This window comes from Aphis gossypii, chromosome 1, assembly GCF_020184175.1.
Source record: "Aphis gossypii isolate Hap1 chromosome 1, ASM2018417v2, whole genome shotgun sequence".
Taxonomy (NCBI): Eukaryota; Metazoa; Arthropoda; class Insecta; order Hemiptera; family Aphididae; genus Aphis; species Aphis gossypii.
The window spans coordinates 20,541,468-20,568,326 of NC_065530.1; the positions used below are offsets into that span (position 1 = coordinate 20,541,468).

Sequence of the window (26,859 nt, forward strand, 5' to 3'; positions counted from 1 at the left end):
ATCTATGAACAAGTAACTATAGGAAGAAACTAAAAATAATAGTACTATATGACTTCTAAAATGTGCGCTTTGCTACACAATACAAAAATCATACTCGAGCTTTCAGTTTATAGTTTTAACTCCAGTAACTATAAAACATTAAATTATATCCAGTGAAACTTTGAATAATTTAAAGTCATATTAAAGTTTATATCATATTTTTATAATGAGTATAAGTGCTAATGTAGTAAAACTAGTGAGGTAAACTTTATTTTAGGACCTCGACCGACAGAAAAAAGTTCGACAGTTCATCATAGTTTATAATTTTTAATAAAAATTATAGAAGTTGACCTACAGCACATATCCTATATTATGGTATTTTATAAAAATCCTGGGACATTATTTCGGAGTTAAGTTATGGACCGACAAGTTCTGCAATTATTCAAAAAGAATTGGTACATTTTAGTAATACCTACGTGCGTTTGAATTTTCTTTTATTCTAATATAAAAACTTAACTTTCAGTCGAGTTTAAACTTCACCAACGTGATGAACGTTCAAAATTAAGAATTCACAAGGAAAAAATGTCATTTTTATTTTTGCATACATTTTTTAAAATATAACGATTTTGCGTAGTGTTTCTTGTAACTGAAAAACCAACTTTTCCGTTTTTGATTTCATTACTGTCAATAGCTCATTAATACTATTAGGTTGAAAAAAAATAACGTAGACATTTGATGGAGATATAAAACTCTGTATTCTGTTCTTTAATGTTAAATGTTCATTATTATACTATTTTGTCTCTTTTTATAAATGTCAGTTGATGGTCATTATTATTTTATTTTTCGATGTTAAATGTTAATTATATATTAAATAAAAAAAGTTAAATGCCAATTAAAAATAATTGTTTAAATTTAATGTCGAAGATATTTTTTTGTACTAAATAAAAACGAAAATAATTAATTTTATGCTTGCACTGCCCTGCGTTGACAAAAAATTGTCACAAACTCATGAGTCATGATCAATGAAAGTATTGAAATCGTTGTACATATTAATCATTAATACGAATAAAGTATCGGTGCATGGTATATATTATTCTAAGTATCTATCCAATAAGAAGATATGCAGTCAACTGAAGATTATTATTAACACGTATTAAATAGGTCTCTTAAAATTTTAATCGCAGAATTTAAAATACTTAGTTATGACGTCATTTGCTTATAAACCAGAGAGTATTATTATTGTTGTAATAACTATTATTGTTTTGAATACGTTTTTAACTATTAAAATAATAATGAGGTATTACGAGTAAAATAATATTGAAATGGCATTATTTAAGCTAAAATTAATACTACACTGTAAGGTGTAATTTGTTGGGTAGTTTTTCCTTTTAAAATGTATATTTTATTAATTTTATTAGTTACCTATATCATAAAATGTATTTTATGATTTGATCACATTTATTTTACGGTTGTAACTCAATTATCTGTCTAATAATTATATTATTATACAACGTGCTCTTATAAGCGTAATTTATAATTAAGTAAATATGTATAATATATATTGTATATTGTATATAGATAAAGTGGTTATTTTGAATAAATAGTAACAGTGGTTTACTCTATAGTATACTAATACTATATAATATGCGTCATACACTATGCCTATAATTATTACACTGTTATGAAATATACCACATTATTTATGAGAGAACTTAATAGCATTGCTCCGCAATAACATGTTTTATATTTTTCGATTTTATTTTTTATTTTTTACAAGCATTTCAATTTAAAATTTTGATAAAATTCATGAAAACTTAAAAAAATACAAGTTTTTTTATTTTTTTTTATTTTGAATTAAGAACTATTAACAATCTGTACTCATGGTACTATGAGCTTAAGAGATATTTGAGAATTATAATAATAATAGAATTAATATAAATCAATACAAACGAATATTTATATGTAACCCTATTATAATTTTACATGAAATCTTGAATTGAAGAAACTGTCCAGCAACAGCACTTCGGCGAGGATTTTTCTTTTTTTTCTTTTTTTTAATTTTTTTTTTGTGTCTGTCATCACGTTTTGGGGCAATAAAAGTGCTTTGATTTTTAAACTCAGCCCCGTTTCTGATAGGAAAGTGAATCTGGTTGGTACTTCTAATAGTTTTCAAAAGCGTCAGGAAAAATCCTAAAAAAGTAACAGAAAAACAGGAATTTTTACGCAAAACCAGTTTTTAACAAATTCGATAATTTTATTTTACTGTAACTCAAAAAATAATGACTGTAATTACTTGAAATTTTTACTAAATGTTTTTGTTAATTTTATCTATAAACAGTTACATTTTGACTTTTTTTGAGTTATTTATAGACCACTGAAATTTTCGATTTCTTTTGAAGTGTCGATAAAAAAATTTTGGATGACTAAAAACACTTGAAAATTTAATACAAGATTCCTTATGAGTTGTTCTTATTGTAGCTAAAAAAACTAAAAATCGTTAGTCACAATTTTTTTTATATAAGTGTTTATAGTTCAAATGTTTACGAAATATGTCAGAATCGCGAAATTTGCAAGTAATTTTAAAGTTAAAAAATCATAAAATTTTTTGTGTTTATATCTAAGAATAAAAAATTCAACACTAAGTTTTCCATAAGTTTTCCTTCAAGTAGCTATAAAAAAACTCGAAGCTTCATTATAGGAAAAATTTTAAGTTCGTTTAAATTTAAAATTTTTACGAAATAGCGTAACGATAATAATTTATCCTCAAACGATTTTAAATATTTACTATTATTCAAAAAGTATAAACCGTAGATAGGTACTTGAAAATTTCACCAGTTATTTAGATTGAAATTTTCTTTACATGATTTAATTTTCAAACTATTTCGCGTTTTCGACAGATTTCGTAAAAATTTGAACTAAAAACGCTTATAAAAAAAAATTGTGACTAACGATTTTTAATTTTTTTTAGCTACATTAAAAACAACTCATAAGGAACCTTGTATTAAATTTTCAAAACTTTTTGGTCATCCAAAAATTTTTTATCGACACTTTAAAAAAAATTTCTCAAAAAAATAGAAAATTTCAGTGGTCTATAAATAACTCAAAAAAAGTCAAAATTTTTTGAAAATTTAACTATATACGGATACCACTGACATTAACATTTGGTGAAAATTTCAAGTATTTTCAGTAATTAGTTTTTGAATTACAACCATAAAAAAAAATCGATTTGGTCGAAAACTGGTTTTGCGTAAAAATTGCCGTTTTTCCGTCATTTTTTTTTTGTTTTTCTCGATTTTTTTGAAAACTGTTGGAAAATGTTAACTTTTTACCTCTATAATGCACCAAGGATATTCACTTTTACATCGGAAACCACCCCCATTGTTTGAAATTGGAGCATTATTTCGACTAGTTATGCTGTACACAGACACAAAAAAAAAAAAAAAAAAAAAACACACATCATTGTAAAATCAATACATTCATCACTTCGTTCAGAATCTAAAAAAGTTGTTTTAAAAAATGCAATAGATCTAAAATAATAGAAAAATGAGAGTTATGTAATTAAACCAAAAAGATAAATTTTCAATAACAAGGCTTAATAAACAGATAAAGGACGAATTAGACACATAATTAAGCAGACAATAGCCCTTAAGAGCAATATTTCTAATTGAAAGTAGTTTAGGTGAATCTGATTTAAAATAGAGTAGTTTTAAAAGAAAATGATGATAAGTCGTTAGTCGGTGATCAATGCGACTAGATGAAATCAACACTTGACTTAATGGTGTCAGGTGTGTTATCATGGAGTAAGTATTAAATATTGAGTATGAAGAAATCGCCAAGAAAAAATATTCTCTAAACGAGCTCAATTATGAGTTAGTCATAAACGAGGTATACGGATTCAAAACTACGGAATTATACTATGGTATAAGCGTAATTTATCTTAAAAATTGAATCTTTATGGTACTAAAATAAATGGACTACGCTTTCGACTGAAAATGGATTTGGTTACAATAGAGAGAATAAAACAATGGAGAGTGTTAAAAAGACACTTGTAGAATTGTTCACATCAAGGGATAATGAGGTCAATGCCCAGATGCAAGAAACTTAATTATCTATGCTTGTGCCGTCAGCCTTTTTGAAATTAAAAAGAGTGTGAGAGTTGTAAGAATTGTAAATGATAAGAAACGACGAGTTAAAATGAATGAATTAATTTATTATAATATAATTATTTATATTTACCTATTAAAATATATTGATAAGCATCGAATACCATTTATATAAAAGCGTCATACCTGTAACCATAAATACCTAATGGAAATCATAGAGCTTGAGCTAATCGCTGCAACACGATAGCGCACAAAATGATATGTGTATAAAAACCATGTATAATTTATGTACAACATAAAATAATATAATATACATTATAATAAATTATACATATATTACATATTGATTTACAATTTTCTTTCTCAATTTATTTAGACTTAGGACTGATAATAAAAATAATAAAAAATATAATTTTTGATTTGTATCAAAACATTTTGTTTTATGTTGACACCCGTCATATAGTATAACTCTATGTCTCTATCTATGTAAGATATATGCATATGATAGACTATAACTATATCATTTTATAATGTACCTACTCAAATACTATATATATATAAAAAATTAGAACAAACATTTAGAAAAAACAATTTTTACCAAGTCAACGATGATAATTTTTTATAGTAATTGAAGTATGAAAATAACATAAAATATATATATATATATATATATATAATTTTATATTTTACATAAATTAGACAATAGACATACCTAGTATATTCTATATGTACATATTATTTGGAGCGCAAATGCGTATTGTAGCCACGCTAATACATATTTTACAATCAATAAATGTTTACGAATTAAATTTATGTTTTTCATCGTTTTAACTACTGTAAAGTAATTGTATAAGCTTTTTGTGAGGTATATTGACGTAAAATAAACAATTAAAGTGTATAAATACACTTAACAAGTGTCCAATAACCACGGTGCAGCACTTTAAACAAATCTCTCTAAAAATTCAAAAATAACAAAAGTTGTTCTGAGATATTTTTATAAAAAATATATATTTTTTTAAGTGCTGAAATAACAGGAGGGCAAAATAAATTATTTAGTATAATATTATTTCAAATAATACAAAATTACAAAATATAAATTACCATAAACAGATTTTACGGTATTTTGTTTTCATTATCTATGGTTTTCTATTAATCCTGATTATAAATAATGGGTAGTACCTAAGATTATAAAAATTTAATAATTATTAGTTCATTACTAATTTTTGTTTATATTTCCATGTTTTAATCAGATTTAATAGTTTATTAAAAAATGTATACATAATATAGTATACTTAATTAAATTAAGCATGTCCTTTGTTCATGGTAAGTCGTGTATAGTTAAAAAAAACTAAAAAATAATATTAGAAATATAATAATTAAAAACTATAAATTGTTTTTAGATTTATGATTAATATATTATCGAAAGAAATAAACGTAAATGTACACAATAGGTACATAGTAGGTACACGATACATAGATTAAAGTTATAACTATGGCTATTGGCTATACCTAGTTTGAATGCAATGAAAAATTTTAAAATATGCATTTGAATTATTCAAAACAGCAAAAATATGCAATTTATATTACACAGGCCAAAAATATAAATATTAAAAAAAAAAATTAATATATTTTAAAATTAATAGTATACCTATTATTTTTAACTATTAACTCTATTTAAATGTATTAACTGGAAAAATTATACATGACTATTAAAGTTTTCAAAATTGAATGATCTTCTATTAGACTTTATAATGTTCTTATATTTACTCAAACTCCGTTCGACATCAATTAACGCAAAAAACTAAAAACATCTAGTAACGAAATATACCATAATATATTTTTCGTATTTTTATAGTCGAAATAAGCAATAATATGCAAAATAAAACACCAGAATTTACATCATCATGAGGTGATTCATGGACATTATTGATAAAAGCAATAATCAAAAGTTGCAAATAAACATACTATTGCTTATAAATCCTAGCCCTTTTGTATTGTGTTAAATTTTAATATGCCTGTGCTATAAGGTTTGTTAATAATTTATTTTTGAACTTTCGACGTGTAGGTATCTAACCTGGTTCTTTGAACGATTTCTCTTTGGTAGTACGAACAAAAGATTCTATACTAGTTTACTACCTGGCACACATAATGCATCCGACACTACAACACTTAATATTATAATATTGTAAAACAAAGAAAGTTCGTGTTGGTGACATCGACGTCTGACAATATTATCATACTATTTTAACGTGTATTCGTAAAAGTGTTTAAATTATATACATATTATGTGCATATCTAAGTAAGCGATGAATTCCTACTTGAACGTATTGAATATCTATTTTATGTCGTATTTATCATGTAGTTAGTTCAAAATACTATTGCAGTATATTTTCAGTATAGTACTTTTTTTTTGTTCTAAAAACACATGTGTATTTCTTTAAAAATCAATCACTTTTTCTACATAACTGTATAATGCTTTGTTTCGGTGAATTCAATAGCTGTATTAACTTTTTTACTCTCCATTTTTAATTAAATCAAACATTTTTATTATAAAATATATGTATATATTATTTATCTATATATGAATTGTATTATACAATTATTATTGTTTTTGATAAAACAATAATTGTTTATGTAACTTTCAGGTATTTATTGATCTTTATTTTAATACACGGGAAACTATTTATACATATAAATTTTTTTTTAATTTTAAAATAAGAAAATAACAATTTAATTCATATTTTACTCGATAATTATTGAAATTAATGGTTTTAAATAATATATAATTATTCTAGAATAATTAATAAATTACAGAAAGTCTCATAAGGATTTACTTATTTAAATTGTCGGAAACCATATTACCCTGCCACTTCAAATTAGTTATGTAATTCTCGTGAGACATCCTGCATATTATATATACCATTCAACCAAGTTTAGAATGAGTCGAATAGATAATTAATCATAGAACTTTTAAAAGCATTTTGGTGTTTGGTAGTGAAGGACTGTATTCATGGATAGGTATCTTCTTTATTTATTTTTAATAATAGATTTGTCAATATTTAAATTATAAGAATTAAATAATATTATATTTCTACTTCTTATATAAATGTATTAATGGTAATTTGGATCATATTATTAAACCTTTCTCATGCATACGATTTTTGTTTGATTTTTCGTTATTGGCTGCCATAAGTAAATAAATATATAATGTATATAAATAAATATATTCATTATTATCAGTTACTGTGTGCTCCATGCGTTTATGCTTTTTTCTTTAGTAATAGTTAACCGTTTTTTATGTTTTAAACTCCTATGTACAAACTAAAGTGCGCGTGAGATCCAGTGTCGTTTTTGAGTTGGATCGCTAAGTACTTCCTCCCTTTAAGGGTTATCCTTTTTACTCTACATCTGTACGGCCATAATAAGATAACACACTTTATCTTAATTCTTATCTACACTTACGAGTTGAACGGCACGCAATAGCGATAAACAGCAGTCGCGCATTAATAGCCCAAATAATCCGGCACGTGTTAAGGTCGATCGGGTCAGTGCAGATTATTTTGCCTACCCTATTTAATCTAGGAATTTGCTTTGTCTGCCAACTGACTCACCGTCGTCATCTACATTATGAATCAAACACCTAAATCCACATACACAATCCGTCTCCACAATAAACACCAGATCTAAAACTAATAATTCTCCCCCCTTTAATGCTGACATTATGAACGTTCTGTATACGGTACAAGCTACTCAATCCACTATTTTTACATCAAACATGAAACTCGCGAATAACCAATCAGCCCAGTTTGCTGAACTGAATAGGTCTATGGAAATTTTAACTAAACAAGTCTCTGAGTTAAAACTTGAAAATTCCATCATTCGCGATAAACTAAATTTATTGGAGACCAGACTTACTGCTTCTAAAAAAATCTTATCTAATAACACCCAGTCACCATTACTCTCTTCTTCTAATACTCCGTCACTAATAGATATCACTCACGAAATTCAGCCTGAGAAATCAATGTGCGAGGAATATTATTATTCGGAGTGCACCTGAATCTCTAGACTCTCGGGCTCATAAAAGAGTGGAGAACGATATTAATCTAGTCCATGATATTTTTTAAAAACTTGAGCCCCAGGTACCACCAACATCAATCTGCAAAGCCTATAGAGCCGGGAAAAATTTCGCCACCAAACCACGGCTTTTAAAGGTAGTACTCTTATCGCACGATGATCTTAACCGTGTAATTGTGCCTTTCTTATATCTTCGCACTACTTCTCCCGAACGATTCACCAACATTTCCATCTCCTGGGATCGTACTCTTTTAGAGCGTCAATCAATCCGTGGGATATATAATGAGCTGCGATAATAACTGGTTAGCAACCTTTTCTAACTACAAAGCTGATTATGCTGCTATGGTTTTCAATGACGCTTTATTCCACTGTATCAATAGGTTCGTTCCACTTAAAACTTGTAAGAGCTATAAGTTCCCTCAGTGGGTATCCAAAAATCTAAAAAACCTTATCTTCAATAAAAAGAAAGCTCATATTTCTTTTAAAAGGTTGAATCTTGCTATAGATTACAATATCTTCCCTGACTTCAGAGCAAAAATCAAACGACTCTCAAAGCTAGACTTTTCTGCTTATCTTGATTATACTGAACGCTCACTCTCGGCCTGGCCTAAAAATTTCTAGAAATATGTACGTAATTTAAGAGAAGCAACCCCTACTCCAGTTTCTGTTCAATACCTAGACTCTTCGTCTAACATTCCCCCTGAATCTACTACTCTTTTCTCCAACTACTTTGGGTCTGTTTTTCAACTTCCTATTAACCTATCACCAACTGAATCTTGTTAACTCTCCTACAACCTTCTTTCTAATTGCTACTTCTCTCCAATGATGTTATTAAAGAATTAACCACCCTTCAAACAACTACTTCCAATGGCCCCGATGGCATATCAGCAAGTTTGCTCTATATCTGTCAAAACTCGCTGTTCTTTCCAATTTTTCTACTGTTTAGACAGTCCATGGATAAAGGAATATTCATAGAAAATATTCTCAATTACACCTATCTTAAAATTAGGCAACCCTTCTCAAGTAGTCAATTACAAACCGATCTCAATTTTACCACACATGGCTAAGATTTTTGAGTTGATTGTTGACAACTGCACTAAGCGTTCGTTTAACCATGTCCTTATTCCTCATCAGCATGGTTTTAGACCAGGAAAGTTTATTATTACTAGTCATGGTCAACAGGTTGATGTCATTCTCACAGATTTCTCCGAGGCATTTGATACGGTTGACCATGGTCTACTCGTTAATGAGCTGGAATCCGTAGAAATAGGTAATCCACTTTTATCTTGGTTTAGGTCCTACTTTCCGATAGGAAACAGTTTGTAAAAATCCATAACGCTCACACATTTATATACATGTATGCTATTATTATCAATTAGGATATAGTTTAATGATCTTAATAATAAATTGGATAGAACATTGTTACATTGTTAGAAACTGCGTTAGAATTTTAAGTGGATGAATTATTGGTTCTGATTAAAATTTAAACTTATACAAGTTTTCTGAAGTTTTCTGAATTTAAAAAATTCATTTTTTAATGATTTATACGATACAAAAATCTACTTTTTAAATTTAAAGAGATATTTCCAAATACCAAAAAATCGTTGTTCAATTCATTGTATACATATAAAAACCCATCCAAGTCAATCTGCAATATAGTAGGAAATTAGTGTTTATTATTATTGATTAGATTATTGTAACTCTGTAAATGTGAATTAAAAAATAAATCTAAATAAATTCAATGGTAAAAAAAAAACGATTCTAACCGGAGATGGTAACATTGACTATCAGTCTATACGATTTCTAAGGATATTATAATATTATATAAATATTAGTAATTTAATTTATATTTGCCAAAAACATGGCATGTATCTAATAGTTATAATTACAATACTATTAACTATTTTAATGTATAAGCCAATACCAATGTAACTACGTATTACGGAATGTAAAATAAAGTAAATAGGTTAGTGACATAAACAGCTTAAAAATAAGAAAACATTTTGAAAATGTCATTGTTTTTAGTAAACTATTTATGTTATAGTGAAATATTTCAAGTTTCTATACTTAGTACTCTATGAACAATAACAAAATAACAAAATCTGTATACCTATCCAAAAGTATCAATATTTTAATTTTAGGTTAATATTGATCTACACTTAATCAATTAAAAAAACAAAAAACACATCATTATAATATCAATACATATCACTTCGTTCAGAATCTAAAAAAATATTTTTTTTTTCAAAGAATAAATTGCAATACAGATAATAGGTTTAATAGGTATAAATCATAGACAGTTAATATAGTTTATGATGTACCATTATAAAAACATATAGTATACCATTAAGCATAAGAAGTTAAGTAATGTTAAACGTGATAGTCTACATAATACACGAGTGGAATTATTAGACTTGCGTTATTAGTACGATTGTTATCGTTATATTCTAGATATTGAATTATTAGTATTGAGTGAATATAACCGAAAAACATTGAGTTATGAGTTCTGAGAAAAACTGTTAGATAGGGCTTAAACATTTTGGCAGCGTAACGGTAAAGTCATCGTCCCTCGGCACTCAACCTCCCCCCCAGTTTTGGTATGATTATATCTGTAGATAATATATACACACGGATGTGGATTAATGAGACTTAAAGTATAATCTGCAAGTCTCGGTCGCGATAATACTCGTGAGTATTATAGAGAAGTTGGTAAAATAATATAATATTTCCGTTTCGTAAGTCATAATTACAGGTTATGGTCGACAATAATAATATAAAGTTGGTTTAGGCGTATACGCTTGGCGCTGAAGTCATCAGTTAACGAGTGAATTTCACTAGCAGTAGCAGTATTATATATGTCCTATACCAGTATACTATACGCACGAATATATGATGAATATAATATGCCGTTGATGAATAGAGGCGCCTGCTAAAATATTCCTACAGCTCGCAATCGGCACAACAATATATAGTGATATATTATATAGGACGTGCGCGTCATATCGTAAATGCGAATCCTTTTGTGCCCCCGTAATTATGCAGTACGTACCTATATATTTTGTACGCACTGTGTATGTGTGTAGATCGTGCGACGTGTACTCCTGCGTAGGGGCTGCAGACTTCAGTGCCACGTTGGGAGGAACACATCAATAAATGTTAAGATATTCGACGTTATGGTTCGCAGCACAATGTGCCTTTACCACACCTATTCGACTGCAGAACCGTCCTAAAGATTTACGAGATTAGGGGCGAAAATAATTTACTAGACGTAATGTAAATAGAAATTTACGAGTGTCTTTTAAAATGTCCACACGTTTCAACTAATTCAAAATTGTCAGACTTTAGAAGAACAGCATTGTCATACTTATGGTAGAGCCAGAAAAATAGCGTTGTCTTTGAATTACAAAAAATAAGTCATGGTTGACTGGTACGGGGACGATATTATCATGATATATCACCAAGATACCTTATAGCTATGAGTAGTGTATGGAAGTAAAGAAGCTCTAGGGTTGTCTGAAAATCTGAAATCAAATATATTTAAGAATTTTATGCCCCAAGTAAGAAAAAAAAAACTCCCTTCCCAAACTGAATCTTTTCAGCAATAGGTGTATTTGTAAAAAATCACACTATATTGAACCCAATGCATTCTTCGTTACACTTATAATCGAGAAGGTATAATAGGTATACATAAAAAAAATACATTTATACTGAAGCACATATTACATAATTAATTATAGTAGGTACATTTCTACAAAAAACCTTAATGTATAGGTTAATACTTTATTGACAAAATTTAAAAAAGGATATTATACATATTATAACATTGTTTATAAATACTAGTGTTAAGTATTATACTAGTATTTATAATCAATGGTTATATAATTAATAATTTTTATGCCAAGCTTTTTCATTGATAAAGGAAGTACCTTTTCCAAAAAGTAGGTTTTTTTTTAAGAAATGATAAAGTTTACAGTTTTCTACAAAAAAAATATAATTTCCACTTAAGGAAATTTTCAGGATGGTTTTGGTTAGTTGTTGTGTTGGTCAAAGTGGTTTTCAGTGATTGGAAAATCAATGACACATAAACTTAATACATCTACAATAAGGAGATCGCTAAGTGAATAATTTTTCAACTTAATTTGAAGCACAGTGATATACTCGTATTATTGGAAAAATGATTATTATTGTTTTTTTTTTTTTTAAATATAAGTTTATCGTTTTATAAATATATATATATGTATATATATTTTACCTATCCATTTAATAATTATTATTTTTCAAATTAATTTCACAGTTATTGTCTTATTCATTTATAGTATATTTGCATTATTCTTATATTAGGTTGATCACTTTGTTGTCCAAAGGGTACAATTTTTAAGTCATAAACTTTTTGACTGAAACTAATGATGCCTCACAAATATTGCGTTTGTGATACTGGCCGTTTGTATAGAAGTATTTTGTATTGTTTAAAATAATATGCTATGAGGACGTTCGAAAATATCTCTAGTCCCAAGAGTGATTAAAAACTGCTTGAATACAAATGTTTCAGTTGAAATATTTTCTTGTTTTAAGCGGTATTTTCGTTTAATATGATATATGAATTAAATAACTAATTTGCGAGGATGTAGATAAATGACTGCAGGGGTCTTAATCGTTGGCCAAAATCCAAGTTTTATTTTTAAATTAAAAATGTTTTGATAGTTAAAATGTTGTTTAATTAATTTGCTAAATCAAATTATATAGCCTGTATGGTTAAACAAATATAATATTATGGAAAGTATGACATTTTTTTGTTGAAATGAAAAATATATAACATATATATATATATTATATTGAACGATAAATGTTGGAGTATTCAAAAAGGAAAATTAGATGGGTTGTGGTGATATTTTATGGTAGTTGAAGATAATGTGAGTAATGTTATAAACCATATAGTTGTTGTGGAGTTATTAGGTGGAGAGAGGGAAATTCAATGATCGTTTAAAGAAATGAAAGGGAAGTTAGGCGTTGGCGTGTGGCCAAATCGGAAACGGGAAAACGATGTTATGTATTAGTAGAGAAGATTTAGTTAGTGGAACTAGGGTTAGGTATCTAAAATAATTATGTTTTTTTTTTTTTTTAATTCCAAAATGTAACTTCTAAGTATTCACTAAATGAGATTAAATAACTTTTTTTAGAATTTAAATTAAATTACAATTTGACCATAATAAATTATTGATGATTATATTTTCATTTTAGGTAGTTATCAAAAGATGAAAATTATATTCGATGATTATAAACATTATATAATATGATATGAATAAGTTTATTTTACGCGTATACATATTTACTTATTTCCCTAATTGTAGTATGTACATAAGAAACAGTTGGAAAATAGTCGAATGGCAATGCAGTAGCTAAATTGCCTATCCAAGATGCCGTGTAATATAATTAATCGAAAACGATGTAGCTTTACCCATAAATATTATTGATCTTAACAAAATATTGTATAGTAGCATGCAAAATATGCACTATACCAATTCGTTTACTGAATTTATATAACTGAGCGCAAATGCACAATACATTAATTAATGTATACATTGTAGTAAGTACAATTTTATTTTAAGGGGAATATTAAATATTTTACTTTTTAGTACCTAGTAATTTTTTATAATACAATTTATTAATTTTTTAGGGTTAATAAATATTACCTCTCGAACTTGGTGTACTATTTTTTTATATTATCATACGTTGAAACGCATAATACGGTTTTTCTGATCTACGTGAACGATAAATATTTGCACCAGTACAAATTCGTATGATGAAGTACATTGTCCATCATTTTGACTTATGTTGAGTTCGTGGCAATTGTCCGGAAAGCACTTTTTGGCCAACAACGGGTGTGGATTTAAAAATCTGGAAAAGCTAAATTGTTTCCATAAAATATACAATTATAATCATAGTATATAATATACTATAGATGAGATTAAATAATGATATTAACAACTGTATCTACATTTTAAGACTATGAACACTATTAATTAATGAAATAAATACATAATACACGACATTTCAAAAAGGGAGGGGAGATAAAGCCTCTTAGCTCTCACCTGACGAACTATAATAGTATTGTGAAAGATCGAATAATCGTTGCTACTAATATATCGTGCGATTTCCGATTTTATACGCTGCGCATAAATTATGTACTCGGATCGCATATTTTTCGTAGTTGATACAGCTGGGATATCATTGACGACGGTACATTTATTGGTACCAATCTCTGATTGGAGTTTGAATTGAGTTTTACGATATGTTTGTGAGGGGGCGAACAAATGTTCAGCTGGTTGACGACATTTTATGTAGGTATATAATATTGGTAACCGAGCGTGTAGGTACTTTTATTTTGTTTTATCACATTTTGCGACCGTCGTACACGATATAATTTTATTACCGTACAACATCAGTGTCGGGTAACGATTGCGTGCGGAAACCGTATATAAAACACGACACTGAGAAGAACTATGATAAATGACAAATTGCAAAAAAATACAATGCGGAATTGATGACGTAACGCGACTCACCACTCCTGTATATTATTAATAGTGCCCCCTAGGGACAGTGAATGTGCTCGCGTGTCTGTGTGTGTGTGTCCATCGATGGTATATCTACCGCAGATTGATTGATACGACGAAATTGAGACGATTAAATGAAATCGAAATCGACGAATTTCATGAGTCGCGGACTTTTATAGTAAAATATGTTCAGTTATAATATATTTTCAGCGTGAAATAGTTTTAAAACTAGATATATACACTGAGATTTTCTTTCGACTGGCCACTGAAAACAGCTGGTTATTGTAAACATCACGAATTTATATAGGAACAAATATTGATAATTTGAATATCAAAACCCTTATCATATTAAGTTTGACGGGTATTAGAAAAGAAGAGCATATTTCACTAAATTACTTTTTTATGACTTAGATCCTGAAACGTTGTACGTCATTTATTATTATTTATATTTTTAACATCGTTATAAGGTTTTTAATACTATTTGTCTATTTAATATTATTAGTTAATAATATAAATCATTTTAAATATAATATTATAATATTTAATATATTAATAATATAATATTTGAATATAATTATTCAACGATTTGTATTTATAAATATCGAGTTTATAATTTCATTACAATTTTAACTAAAAAACCTGTATTTTTTTTTTTTTAACTTAATATTCACTAAGTATTTTTTTAACAGTTTATTGGTGAATAAAAGTTAAACTATAATCTACACCGACTATGTCAAAATAATAAACGAAAAAAAGTACGAGCTATCAAAATCCCATTAATAAAGTTTTCTTCGCGCCAATTAAGATTTAATAATTAAAGGAAGAAGTACGGAAAACATTTTTGCTCTAGCGATCAAATGGAAAATATTTCGGTTTTTGCGGTTCATTACATTCAGAAACACATATACGATATGACGGGCATAACATGTGAGTCGTTAATGTTATACGGGTAGCTGCTAGAATGTAGTGTTTATTAATTTTTTTATTATTTGTAATAATATATAAAGGTTACTCGACAATATTTAGACTTTGATTTATGCATGTGGTTGAAGTGTAGGAGCAAAAATTTTTTTTATTCTTAGAATCCTCCTAAATACTCTGTACTAAAAATATTAAATAAAAAATAGTTTAATTTAAGAATATTTTTTTTTAAGTTTTTACTGTATTCAGTATTTAATGAGCAATTATTTTGGAATCTTATGTTTTATAACTATGACGTATACAATGTTATATAAATTATAATGTACTACAAGTGTTTAAATAATATTAACTAAGTTGTGGATTGTTTATTTTTTCTAATAATCCATGAGATTTACGATTAAACCTATATTTGAAGGATATAGTCAACTTTAAATTTAGATTGTTTTTTATTTTTTGTCTGTTATTAATTTTTATCTATGCTCTAAGTTAAGTGGGCAAGCTGAAACAGAGGTGAAACTTGTGTCTTTAAATCAGGCTGTTAGGTATATCACGACAAATCCTGATTAAACACCGTTTTCTAGAGTCACGTGTTTCCTTTTGTGACCACAGTCTTGCTGTTGTAACATTACTTTTATCGTTTTTCATTTAGGTATCGTGTATAGTAATTTAATTGCTGAATAACAATTATTAATGAATTGACACATTGTGGCATACACGATGAATTTGAAATCAAAGAATTGTATTAAGTTTAGTTTTTTTTCAATCATGACCGATGGCGATGATTTTCAGTTAAAATTATGTGAACCACACGATTCATATGGTGAGTCTTCTATAACCTTGATGACCTTTGGTATACAATACGCTGTTAAAATACAATCTCGTGTTTTAAATTTTATCATACATACCAGAATTCATTATGACCCATCAGAACATGTGTCGTCGTCGGGTTTTGTAAGGGAGGAAAACACATGTTTTATTACCTATTTGTATAGCAGACGAATATTTATAAAGATTTCTGGAAGACACTACAGTTGTTTATTTATATTAAATGCTATACAGGCATTTGTTTGACAACATCCAACCATTAAACACCGAGTATTTTTCTTGATTTGGGTCTTAGTATATTTCTTGTTTTTGTACGTGTAAATAAAAACACGTTCTCACGTACGTCCTGGCTAAGGCAAAAAAAAAAAAAAAATCTATTATGGTCGGAAACAAAATATTTCTTGACTTTTTTTTTTTAATCGACTCTTCAAAGTGCTTGACTTATACAGGTGTATAAAATACATAATGTTATTTTTTGAAACAATTAAGATATCGGCACACGTCTGGTTCATAAAACGAAAAAAAAATTTAAACATATTACATACATAATACAATTAAAATTATCTCTAAACTAATTAGTGATACAATACGTTACGTAGTCGATTAACTTTTGTTGTATATAACACATTTAAATGCAAAACGTCAACAGCGTTATTGAATACAAAAAATATATATAAATATTGAATAATGTAAAACTGTTAACCCTTTAACCGACCGTTGACTATGGTAGTGGAGAAAACGCAGTAGAAATAATAATATGCGGTAGTAGCGTATAATATGTAATAATAATAATAATAATAATAATTAAACATTATATGAACAGGATATATTCTTGTAGTTTTAAGTCAGTTGAGCCGATCAACTAGTTAAAAATAAAGGAAGAAAACGAAAAACAAAAAAAATCTACATATATGACGACTTATTATCTCATTTCTGACTGATAAAGTTTCGTAAATGTTAGTTTGAAAATGACTCGTAACAATAATTTATATTATAGATATTGTAAGTATCATTTCTTTTTTACAATTTTTATCCACATAATAATAATAATAATAATAATAATAATAATAATAGCGCGTTAACAAAAAAAAAAAAAAAATTATAATTACGAAATTTGATTTAATTATAATTGCCTAATAGTATACAACACTGCAACGAAAATTTATAATAATAAAATAATAACCAATAATAGTTTTGAAAATTAAAACAAATAATAATTAATAATATTATTGTTCGTTGTATATGTATATAAATCCTATACAGATAAGGATACGAAGCTGTTATATTGTGTGATGTTTCTTTTTAATATGTCAGCACATGGGCCCAATACTCTTTCAAACCTGAAATAATAAAAAAAAATAAAATAAAAGTAAGAACATGTTTAATTATGCATTTAACATTGTATGTATTTATTGTCAATTTCACGTCCACCACAATAAATACGTTTGATATTAACAAAGATGAAATAGAAAGATAAAATACACTAAATAGCAAAATAATATCTTTTTATTATGATATACAGTGTACTTTTGATTATTTGCGTAATAGGGTGGCTTGGAATTCACGGATAAGCCACAAAATTAAAATTCATACGAAAATGTTATTATTACATACATATAATATTATGTATTACAAAAAAAATTAAATCATATAATTTTAAATAGTATTTAAGGAAAATTAAATTAGAAAATATTTTAAATTTTATAATTTTTGTATACATGTATTGATGTAAGTACCTATGCATGAAAATGATTTCGTGGAAGACTGCGGATAATCCGCAAAGCGGATAATCGAGAGTACACTGTATATATATACTTCACTCAGAATACATTTTTTTTGCAGATTTATCTTCTTTTTTTTTATTTAATTGACATTTTTTCTTACAACAATAGCCTATACATTTAATAAAATAATATAATCTTTGTAATTTTAACGCAATTGTTCGTTTACATGAGAATAAGAGATTATATTCTTGCATTTAGCATAATATAACGGCGGGCCTGTTTTTGTTTTTTTGTTTTATTTTTACTGGTAGTATCATTTAATTAGTGTTTTGTTTTTTATTACTCATAGTGCAGAGAAATAAATGAGAAACATGTTTTTTATTATATAATTTAGTAAATACTGAAAGTAAATGTAGGTGTTAAAGGTATTGTTTTTCATTATAACTGTTTAAGTTTGAATGAAATAGTAAGTATTTTGAGAAAAACAAGTAAGTAAAATTGATGCATTTCAATGAAAATACTGTAGTGTGGTTATTTTTTTAAGAGAAATGTATCGTAATTGATCTGTTAGATGGCAAATTTTTGCTATTGACTGTTTTCACAAGTGAAATTCAATACACTAATGTTTGTCATATTATATTTCAAAGACTTGCATGATTGTGTTTTTAAGCACGATAGCTATTTGTTTAGGGTAAACGTTATATTTTCATGACACATTTTTAAGCATTTAGGTGATTTTGATGGGTAGGATTTATATCAAATAATAATAAAGTGTGATGATTGAAAACTGTATATAGAGTTGAGTCAGGATAATTTAAAATATTTTAAAGTCGAAATCACTATTTTTATTTCCTTTAAGATTATTAATACTCATCTGCACGAATAACAATCAAAGCGAGTTCACCAATTGTTGGATAAAAAATTAAAAAACAATTCTAATAATCATTGAAAAAATTGAAATGTAAGGTATGAATAATTTCCCCCAAGAGTAATAATATATAGATTAAATAAACACTTAATTTATATGAATTATAGTAATTATTCTCAATATTATTATAGAATTAATTAGGTTTGTTTAGTAATTTGTCAATATTTTTTTTTATATAGTATAATACATTTATTACATACCGTTCATAAAAAAAAGTTTGCTTATACACAGAAATTTGAAACTTCTAGTTAGTGGATACTTGTAGATGTAGTATGACACAAGCCTAATTTGAATATTATAAATCGTTGTTCATAGTTTCAGTAGAAAATTTTAAAACATTTTATTTTAAAGAACGTCAACATTTTACAGTGTTGTTTTCCGTGTTCTCGGTACATTTTAAATAATTTTCTACTCGGAAGACTAGTTTTAATTAATGAACTCACTTCCGTATTTTTGTGAGTGTCAGGTCGTTAACTGATTTTACTTACTAGCACTCAGTAGATATAGTAAATGTTGCATAGGTAAAGTTTTTCCAACGAAGAGAAACAATAAATATTCCGCGTGCAAAGTTAAAGTAAATGGCTTAATTAAATAAATTATTATTTAATACGCGAAAGTAACCGGCTGTGGAATGCATTAGATTATTTTGGTCGTATTGTGTAATTTATATGAACCATATATGCATTAATTAGGTCACATATGTTTAAATTACATTGTTTAGAGAGAACATTTGTAGCGGATTTATTCATCTTACTTTAGCCGCATACAAAAGGTATTTTCAATAAATGAGTAATTAAATGTTTCTATTTTTGAAATGTGGGTACATTATTATTTTAAACAGAATTTATATAAAACAAGTTAGTATACATAAAATATAGTCAGGTAATTAAAATTAAAGAGAATCTAAAGGAATAATATTTAAAAAAAATACAAATAAATTAAATGATAAATTGTTAATCGTTAAAAATATTTAGATTTGTCAAAATGTAGATATTAAAAATATAATTATAATACACTAATTTTATAACCTATTTATAGTTCATTGAATTGTCAATCGGAAATCCTGTTTTAAATTTAAAATTGAATAAAATAAACATTTTAAGAAAAAATAGTAGTACTTTAATCGTAAAAATTATGTAAGTGAAAAATTCAATATTTTTACATTTTAATAAATACAATTTAAATTAATGTTAAAGTTAAATAATTGAAGAATAAAAAATCAATTTATCAATTTTATTTTTCGAATTAGAAACGTATTTTATATTTATATATGGTAAATTATTTCTACTAGGTGATGTTATTATACTCCTAAATAATAAATACTAGAATTAGAGTTTATTATTACAAATATTTTTTACACTACGTAATGTAAATCATAAAAATCATGTTATAATTATTTATAGTATTGATTGCTAGATTGTATCTACAATCTGATGAACGAAGGAGAATTATATGACTACTCAATAACTCTATAACCTACACATTGAATTGACAGATATATACATATATATATATATGCCGTGTATAAAAAATTGAATTACCCAAAGCTTATGTAAAAATTGTAATGCAAGTACTTAATATATGATTACAGTGAAATTATATTAAAATGTAAAAATAACAAAACTGCAAACAATTAATTGACAGCATATGGCTTAAAGTGAATAAGGTACTAAAAAAGTTTCCCATACTTAAAATGAAATACGTATATAACCCGCAATATGTCATAATAAAACTTTTACTTTGAAGTTAAAAATTTGTCCAAGTGAGACGAATAAATATATGAAGTTAAACTCAAGGTTATAAACTCGTTTAAAGTAAAATTTAAAATTAGAAAAGTGGTATTACAATATACATAGCTTTACATCCACCATATATTACAAAAGACTTAGTATACCAATATATTGTCGGAGTTATATTAATGTAATATGTTATAGGATGTCCCGGGAGAGGGGTATTGCGAGATTCTATCACAAATCACATTTAAATTTTTAACCCCACGAGGTTTTTTTGAATAATTTTTTAACCCATAAATATCGAGTCAAACCGCATGAGGACTTATCTCTGGATAATATCCTTAAATATTACATCAACCTTAGTGCATTTTTTTTGTATAATAAGGCAACACACAATTTTAATTATCATATTACCATTTAATTGCATGACGTACTATTTAATATTCACCCGTACATTATAGTTCTCTATACGTAATTGGATTGTTGGTATTTGTGACCCAAATAATACTATGGGAGCTTGAAAAATGTGAAAAGTCATCCACAGAACAATTTTATCGTTTTGCATTTTAAACAAGACATAGACTTAAAAATAATTTCAACTAATGGGGTGGATTTATTGGCGACGACCACGTCTCATATAGAAGAGTGCATGTTATTTTATGTCATCGTATTTTCTCTAAATATACAAAATATATAAATAAGTATATTAAGAAGTATAATAGTTGATATAAAGTTGGTAATTACAAAAGAAAAATCAAATTGAAATTACTTTTACACATATATAAATACGCAACGGGTTACAGTGAACTTTCGAACAAAATATATTATTTTAAAAGGATGGAATATAAATCGTTTTGTACAGTTAAAATCCTTGAACTGGACTAAAGAAAATGTTCACAATTGAAAAAAAAAACGTAAACAATTCCCAGATACAAGATATTAAGTTCTATTTTGTAGTAAAAAGCTTTTAGCAAAATATAATTCGAGGAAAACTGTACATATTATGGTTTTTGTAAATTGTATTAATTTATCTTCTCAGTATAAGTTTATAGGTAAACAAATTGAGTGAATACTATACATTAAGCAAGACAAAATGCGATCATGTATGTGATTAAATGTTGTAAATGTATAAAAGCATATAAGGAAGTTAAAACATTACAAATATACGCAAAACAAAAATAATTATATAAGCTTATTAATAAAAATACTAATTGACCTAAATATATTCGATTGTTAAGTGTTAAGGCAAAAACAAAATAAAGTGATAAAGATTGAAATTTATTTTTCTTACTTCATTTTAAAAACTATTTGGTTCGTTTTAAAATGATACAGAATTAAGTATTTTTTGAGAATTATTTAATTTGAATTTATGTTCTGTTTTAAAGAAATTTTACTTACAAGTATTTAAGACTCAAAAAATCGGCTATTAAGACGATAAATGTGTATATCTATATTCTAAATACATAGAGGGTTCGTCCAAATATATATATTATAAACTATTAACTAGGCACATCATATACAATATACAATTCAAGAAAAACATTTAAAGCCCTATTGCAATCGAGGCCTATAATATAATATTATTTCAAACGCACAACTACGTTGTCCGGAAGCTACTTAATATTATATACTCCTAGAGATCAATATTCAATAATATTAATAATAATAATAATAATAGACAGACTTTTAAGCTTTTAAAGAATTCTGAGGCGCATTACGTATAACATACAAGGGGGCTTTTAACAGCCACTGGATATCCGGTACACGAAATTAATGGATTTCGCCGGATTCGTCGTTAGAAAGAATAAATAACATATTATAATACGATTATTATACATTACCTAGCCCGATCGAGTTTCACACACTTCAGCGGACCATTGGCGACGACGGTCGCTGCTCGTGGACGGTCTAGTAACAGTGCAATTTCACCTGTAACAGAATGTTTAGAATATTTAAATTATTAGCGATGCTGTTCAATTAGCCAGCGGCTTTGATGGAAATAGTATGAGGTTATTGCGCGCATTTCAATCAACGACACGGATAAACGGCATTTTTTATTTGATTACAATCTACATCGTTTGTACTACGCGTAGCGCTCGATCGATGCGAGTCTCCGGTGAACAATAACATACGACAGTCGGTTGAAAAGTATACAAATTGAAGGCATTAGACGCGTCGTACATATCCACGACGGCTGCTGGTGCCACGTCGTCCATATAGAAAGGATGCGGGAGATGCAACGAGCGTAATTTTTCATCGCAGCCGGGTCCGAGTTTCAATTGCGACGGCGATCAAACCGCATTGATCGGAAATGTTTTTCGGACGATTTCGTCGTATTTCACCGAGACCGTAGCATTTGGCGGGCGGAGGGACATCAGCATTCATAGCTACACGGTATACTTCGCAGGAGACCAACGAAAAGCCCGGATAATCCGGTGTGCGCGTGTCGAGAATTTCAAATTGGATTCGCCGACGATGTATACACGCGTACATATAAGCGTTAAGGCGTCTGAGTGTTGACATTCATCAATCGTTTTGGACAAATAATCAAACGTAGGCAAATAAATAGTTTAATATAATAACAAATTTATTATATCGTAATTATTATTATCTTTTACTCGTTGCAGCACGCGGTAACCATATCGTGAAACGTATATATAGGTTGCAAAGTATTCCCGAGTTTTTACATAATTGCATTACTTTTTTTTTTCAATAACATCTTTTACAGAACCCCGACTATCACGAAATACTTCGACGGAGCGACAACGTCTTGTAGCACTATCGAAAATATCATATATAGATATCGCGTTTCAAGTGAGATAAATTTCTACCAAACTCTAATCGTAAATGTCAACAGTCGCCGGTGAATGGCCGCGTCAACATATAGCATACTGTGATCATATTATACATATTATTATATCACATCTATTGATCGCCACACGTACGTATATACACTGTATACCAGTGCTTCTCAACCTTTTTTGTTATAGAGCCCCCTAAATTTAATGTAAAACTGTCAAGGCCCCCCCTCAATCAAAATCATTAATTATATTTTTTTCTTAGTGATATACCTACTAAATTTACATTCACTGTTTCACACAAATAATTTATTAAGATGTAAAGAAAATAACTAAATAATCGAAAATATTAAATGAAATAAATACTTCAAGGCCCGCTAGTTATTTAGCTACGGCCCTCAGGTTGAGAAGCACTGCTGTATACTATAACACATCTATCCACTGTCACGACAACGAGAGATAATCAACGTGTACCGATGCGTACCGTGGTAATAGATAGTGTGACACTGTAAGGACGACATCGCTTGGCAATTATAAAGTCCGGTGTACAGAAGCGTGTCTCGTATACAGATCTGCAGCAGCAGAGTGACACCAATCGCGACTGACGACAGGGGCGGCGCACACTGGTAACAATCAGTCAATCCCCCCCCCCCCACTACTTTTATGTATTGAAATTGTCGAATTTCTTTCACTGTTTTTCAAACTATTAGTACCTTTATACGATTGTTTTACACTATATTTAAACAGAGCGTCGTATCTGTTGTACCACTACGTAAAAAGGGTTGATTGACCACGAATTATTATTTTTATTATAGCCATTTTTTATGTACGACATAAAATTATATCTCAAGCATAACTGATACCAATGTAACGATACAAATTATAATTGATCGACGGCACCAAATGTCGTGGAATCTATTGGGGTCCTCAGGAGTAACGATTGACTCATTATTATACCATACGACTTTTGCACGCCACTTTTTCAATATGTACATGCACACAGCGCGTGTATGCACGTCTATACCGGCGGGTTATATTTGGGTGGATAAGAAGTGCGTGGGTGGGAGTGTAAAAAGTAAAAAAAGCGAGGAGGAGAGTGGGGTTAGAGGAAAGACTAGAGTGGAGTCAATAATTTTATTTCTACCCGCTCTCGGCCCTTTTACTCCATCATTCGAGTTTCGCTTCTCGTGAAACGTAACCGTCGGCGGTCTCGTTAACTCGAGTGCGTTATTGTCGCAAGTACCTATACATTTTTATACTTATAGTATATATATTATATACGTGATATAATATACAGTGTATAGCATACATTGTATACAATATAGGAGGAATATATGCATACCAAAATAGTCGGACGGTGCGAGTCTGCCGACTTCGATCAGAGTCTCTCCTTCAACCCTCTGCTGTAGGACTAGCGCCGTTCCTTCGACGATTATGTAAAAATCGTCTCCTTGTTCGCCTTGTCTGACAATCGTTTCGCCGTCGTCGAACGATACAGGTTCCAGGGCGTCGGCCACGGTCAGTCTCTCCCATTTGTCTAGACTCTCTGTGAACAAAAAAAACGTATACAGGTGTAAGATTTAAAGACAAGTAAATAATTTTTTTTTTTTTTTATCAACCCCTAATAGAAAATCAACAAAAAATAACATTATTTCTTATATTACGTTTATCACGACTTAAAATACCATGTAATGATAAGAATATTTAAAATACTGCGTCGTACTCATTATTATTAGACTAGTATAAACAGAATTTTCAATACATAAAAAAAAAAAAAAAAAAAAAAAATGAGAAAGTTGTTTAGCCGTATAGGTGGTTTCGAGTGGTAAGTATATAATATCGTCTTAGAGTAAATTATTGTAATAGATATTTTAAATTGGAATTCAACGAGGAAAAATGTCATACATTTTTAAAGGATATTGTTAACCTCTATTTTTAAGAAATGTTCATAATTCATTTATATTACTGTTAAGTGTTAGTAATTAATATTTATACTAGTAATACGGTAGATTGAATTAATTTTTGGGAAAAAGTATTACATAATTAGCATAAACCGATAAGTCTATCTCAACGCGTGACGTACAATAAAATTGTGTAAATAATTCCATAGTATAAATAGCTTAAAACTGGTTAAGTATACACAAAAAGTATTGTGTATATTAGTTTTAAGCATATTAAGTTCCTATAATTATATTTGTCAAACTACAATAAATAATAAAAACCGTTTGATGATAAATCGTTATTTTACGTTAAGTTTGAATAAGATTCGTCAAAATAAATTACGCTTAATAAGCAAAAAAAAAAAAAATGTGGATTTATGTATTTTCAATATTTTTTTCTGTAGTAAGAATGACTTATAAAGAATCATGTATTAAATGTATTAAATTGTTTACGCTTTTTGACTTAGAAACAAAATGTTATCAACATAAATTTAAAATATCTATATATAACTCAAAAAAAAAAAAAAAAATATCAAAATACTATATTAAAGTTGTATTATATGTATATTTAAAAACTGATATTAATAATTGGTAATAAATTCAAGTCTTAACAGTTTTTAATTTTATTAATTTAAAATAATAATCAAAAACAATCGATATTTCTAAAATTTGTGTTACATAATTATTCTCAGTTTTCTGTATTTTTATTTTATTTTTTATCTTTTTTATCTTTCTTACAATTATTGAAAAAAAGTATTCAGTAAAGTCTTTATTAGTAATTATAAACTAAATCAAATTTTCTAATAAAAATCACCTATATTGAAGTATTTTTTTCTGGTATAAAAGCGTTTACCATCCATCGCATCAACCGTAAGCAATATAGATAGATACATATATGCTAGTACATATTATTATTGGAATGGTGATTAATGGTTCGGATAAAGTGCTGAAACAGGTATATAGACATATTTTAATATGTTTCAAAGCACCCCGTCGCATCGCGTGGACATTTATCAACGATCTATATACGTAGTCATTATCGATGTATTACATCCAATCGTACAAGCATTTCGCGTTAAGTGCAATTTTGAATGAATAGAGTTCAATCAAACAACAGTAATAACTACTGTTAGTAAATATCGACGTTAACTGACAGTATAGTTTAATTAAATAAGACTATATGAGAAATAATTTCTAGGGAGATGAGCAATAAAGTATAAATTAAAGTTTTTTTTTACGACTGTGTGGTACATAAAATATGTAATTGACGGTTTCTAACAGTG

The 26,859-nt window shown here is 27.9% G+C and overlaps 1 protein-coding gene across 2 annotated transcripts in view; it reads right to left on the reverse strand.

The window, feature by feature from the left end:
• Positions 1–16,830: 16,830 nt before the first annotated feature.
• The window catches only part of LOC114125316 (cAMP-dependent protein kinase type I regulatory subunit), a 71,579-nt gene continuing 61,550 nt past the window's right edge, over positions 16,831–26,859 (reverse strand). For both annotated transcript variants that reach the window (XM_027988914.2, XM_027988915.2), the window contains exons 5-7: positions 24,979–25,182; positions 22,680–22,767; positions 16,831–17,793 (exon numbers count right to left, since the gene is read on the reverse strand). In XM_027988914.2, coding sequence (XP_027844715.1) covers positions 17,709–17,793; positions 22,680–22,767; positions 24,979–25,182 — 377 coding nt within the window. In that variant the 3' untranslated portion in view covers positions 16,831–17,708. The remainder of the gene's footprint in view (positions 17,794–22,679; positions 22,768–24,978; positions 25,183–26,859) is intronic.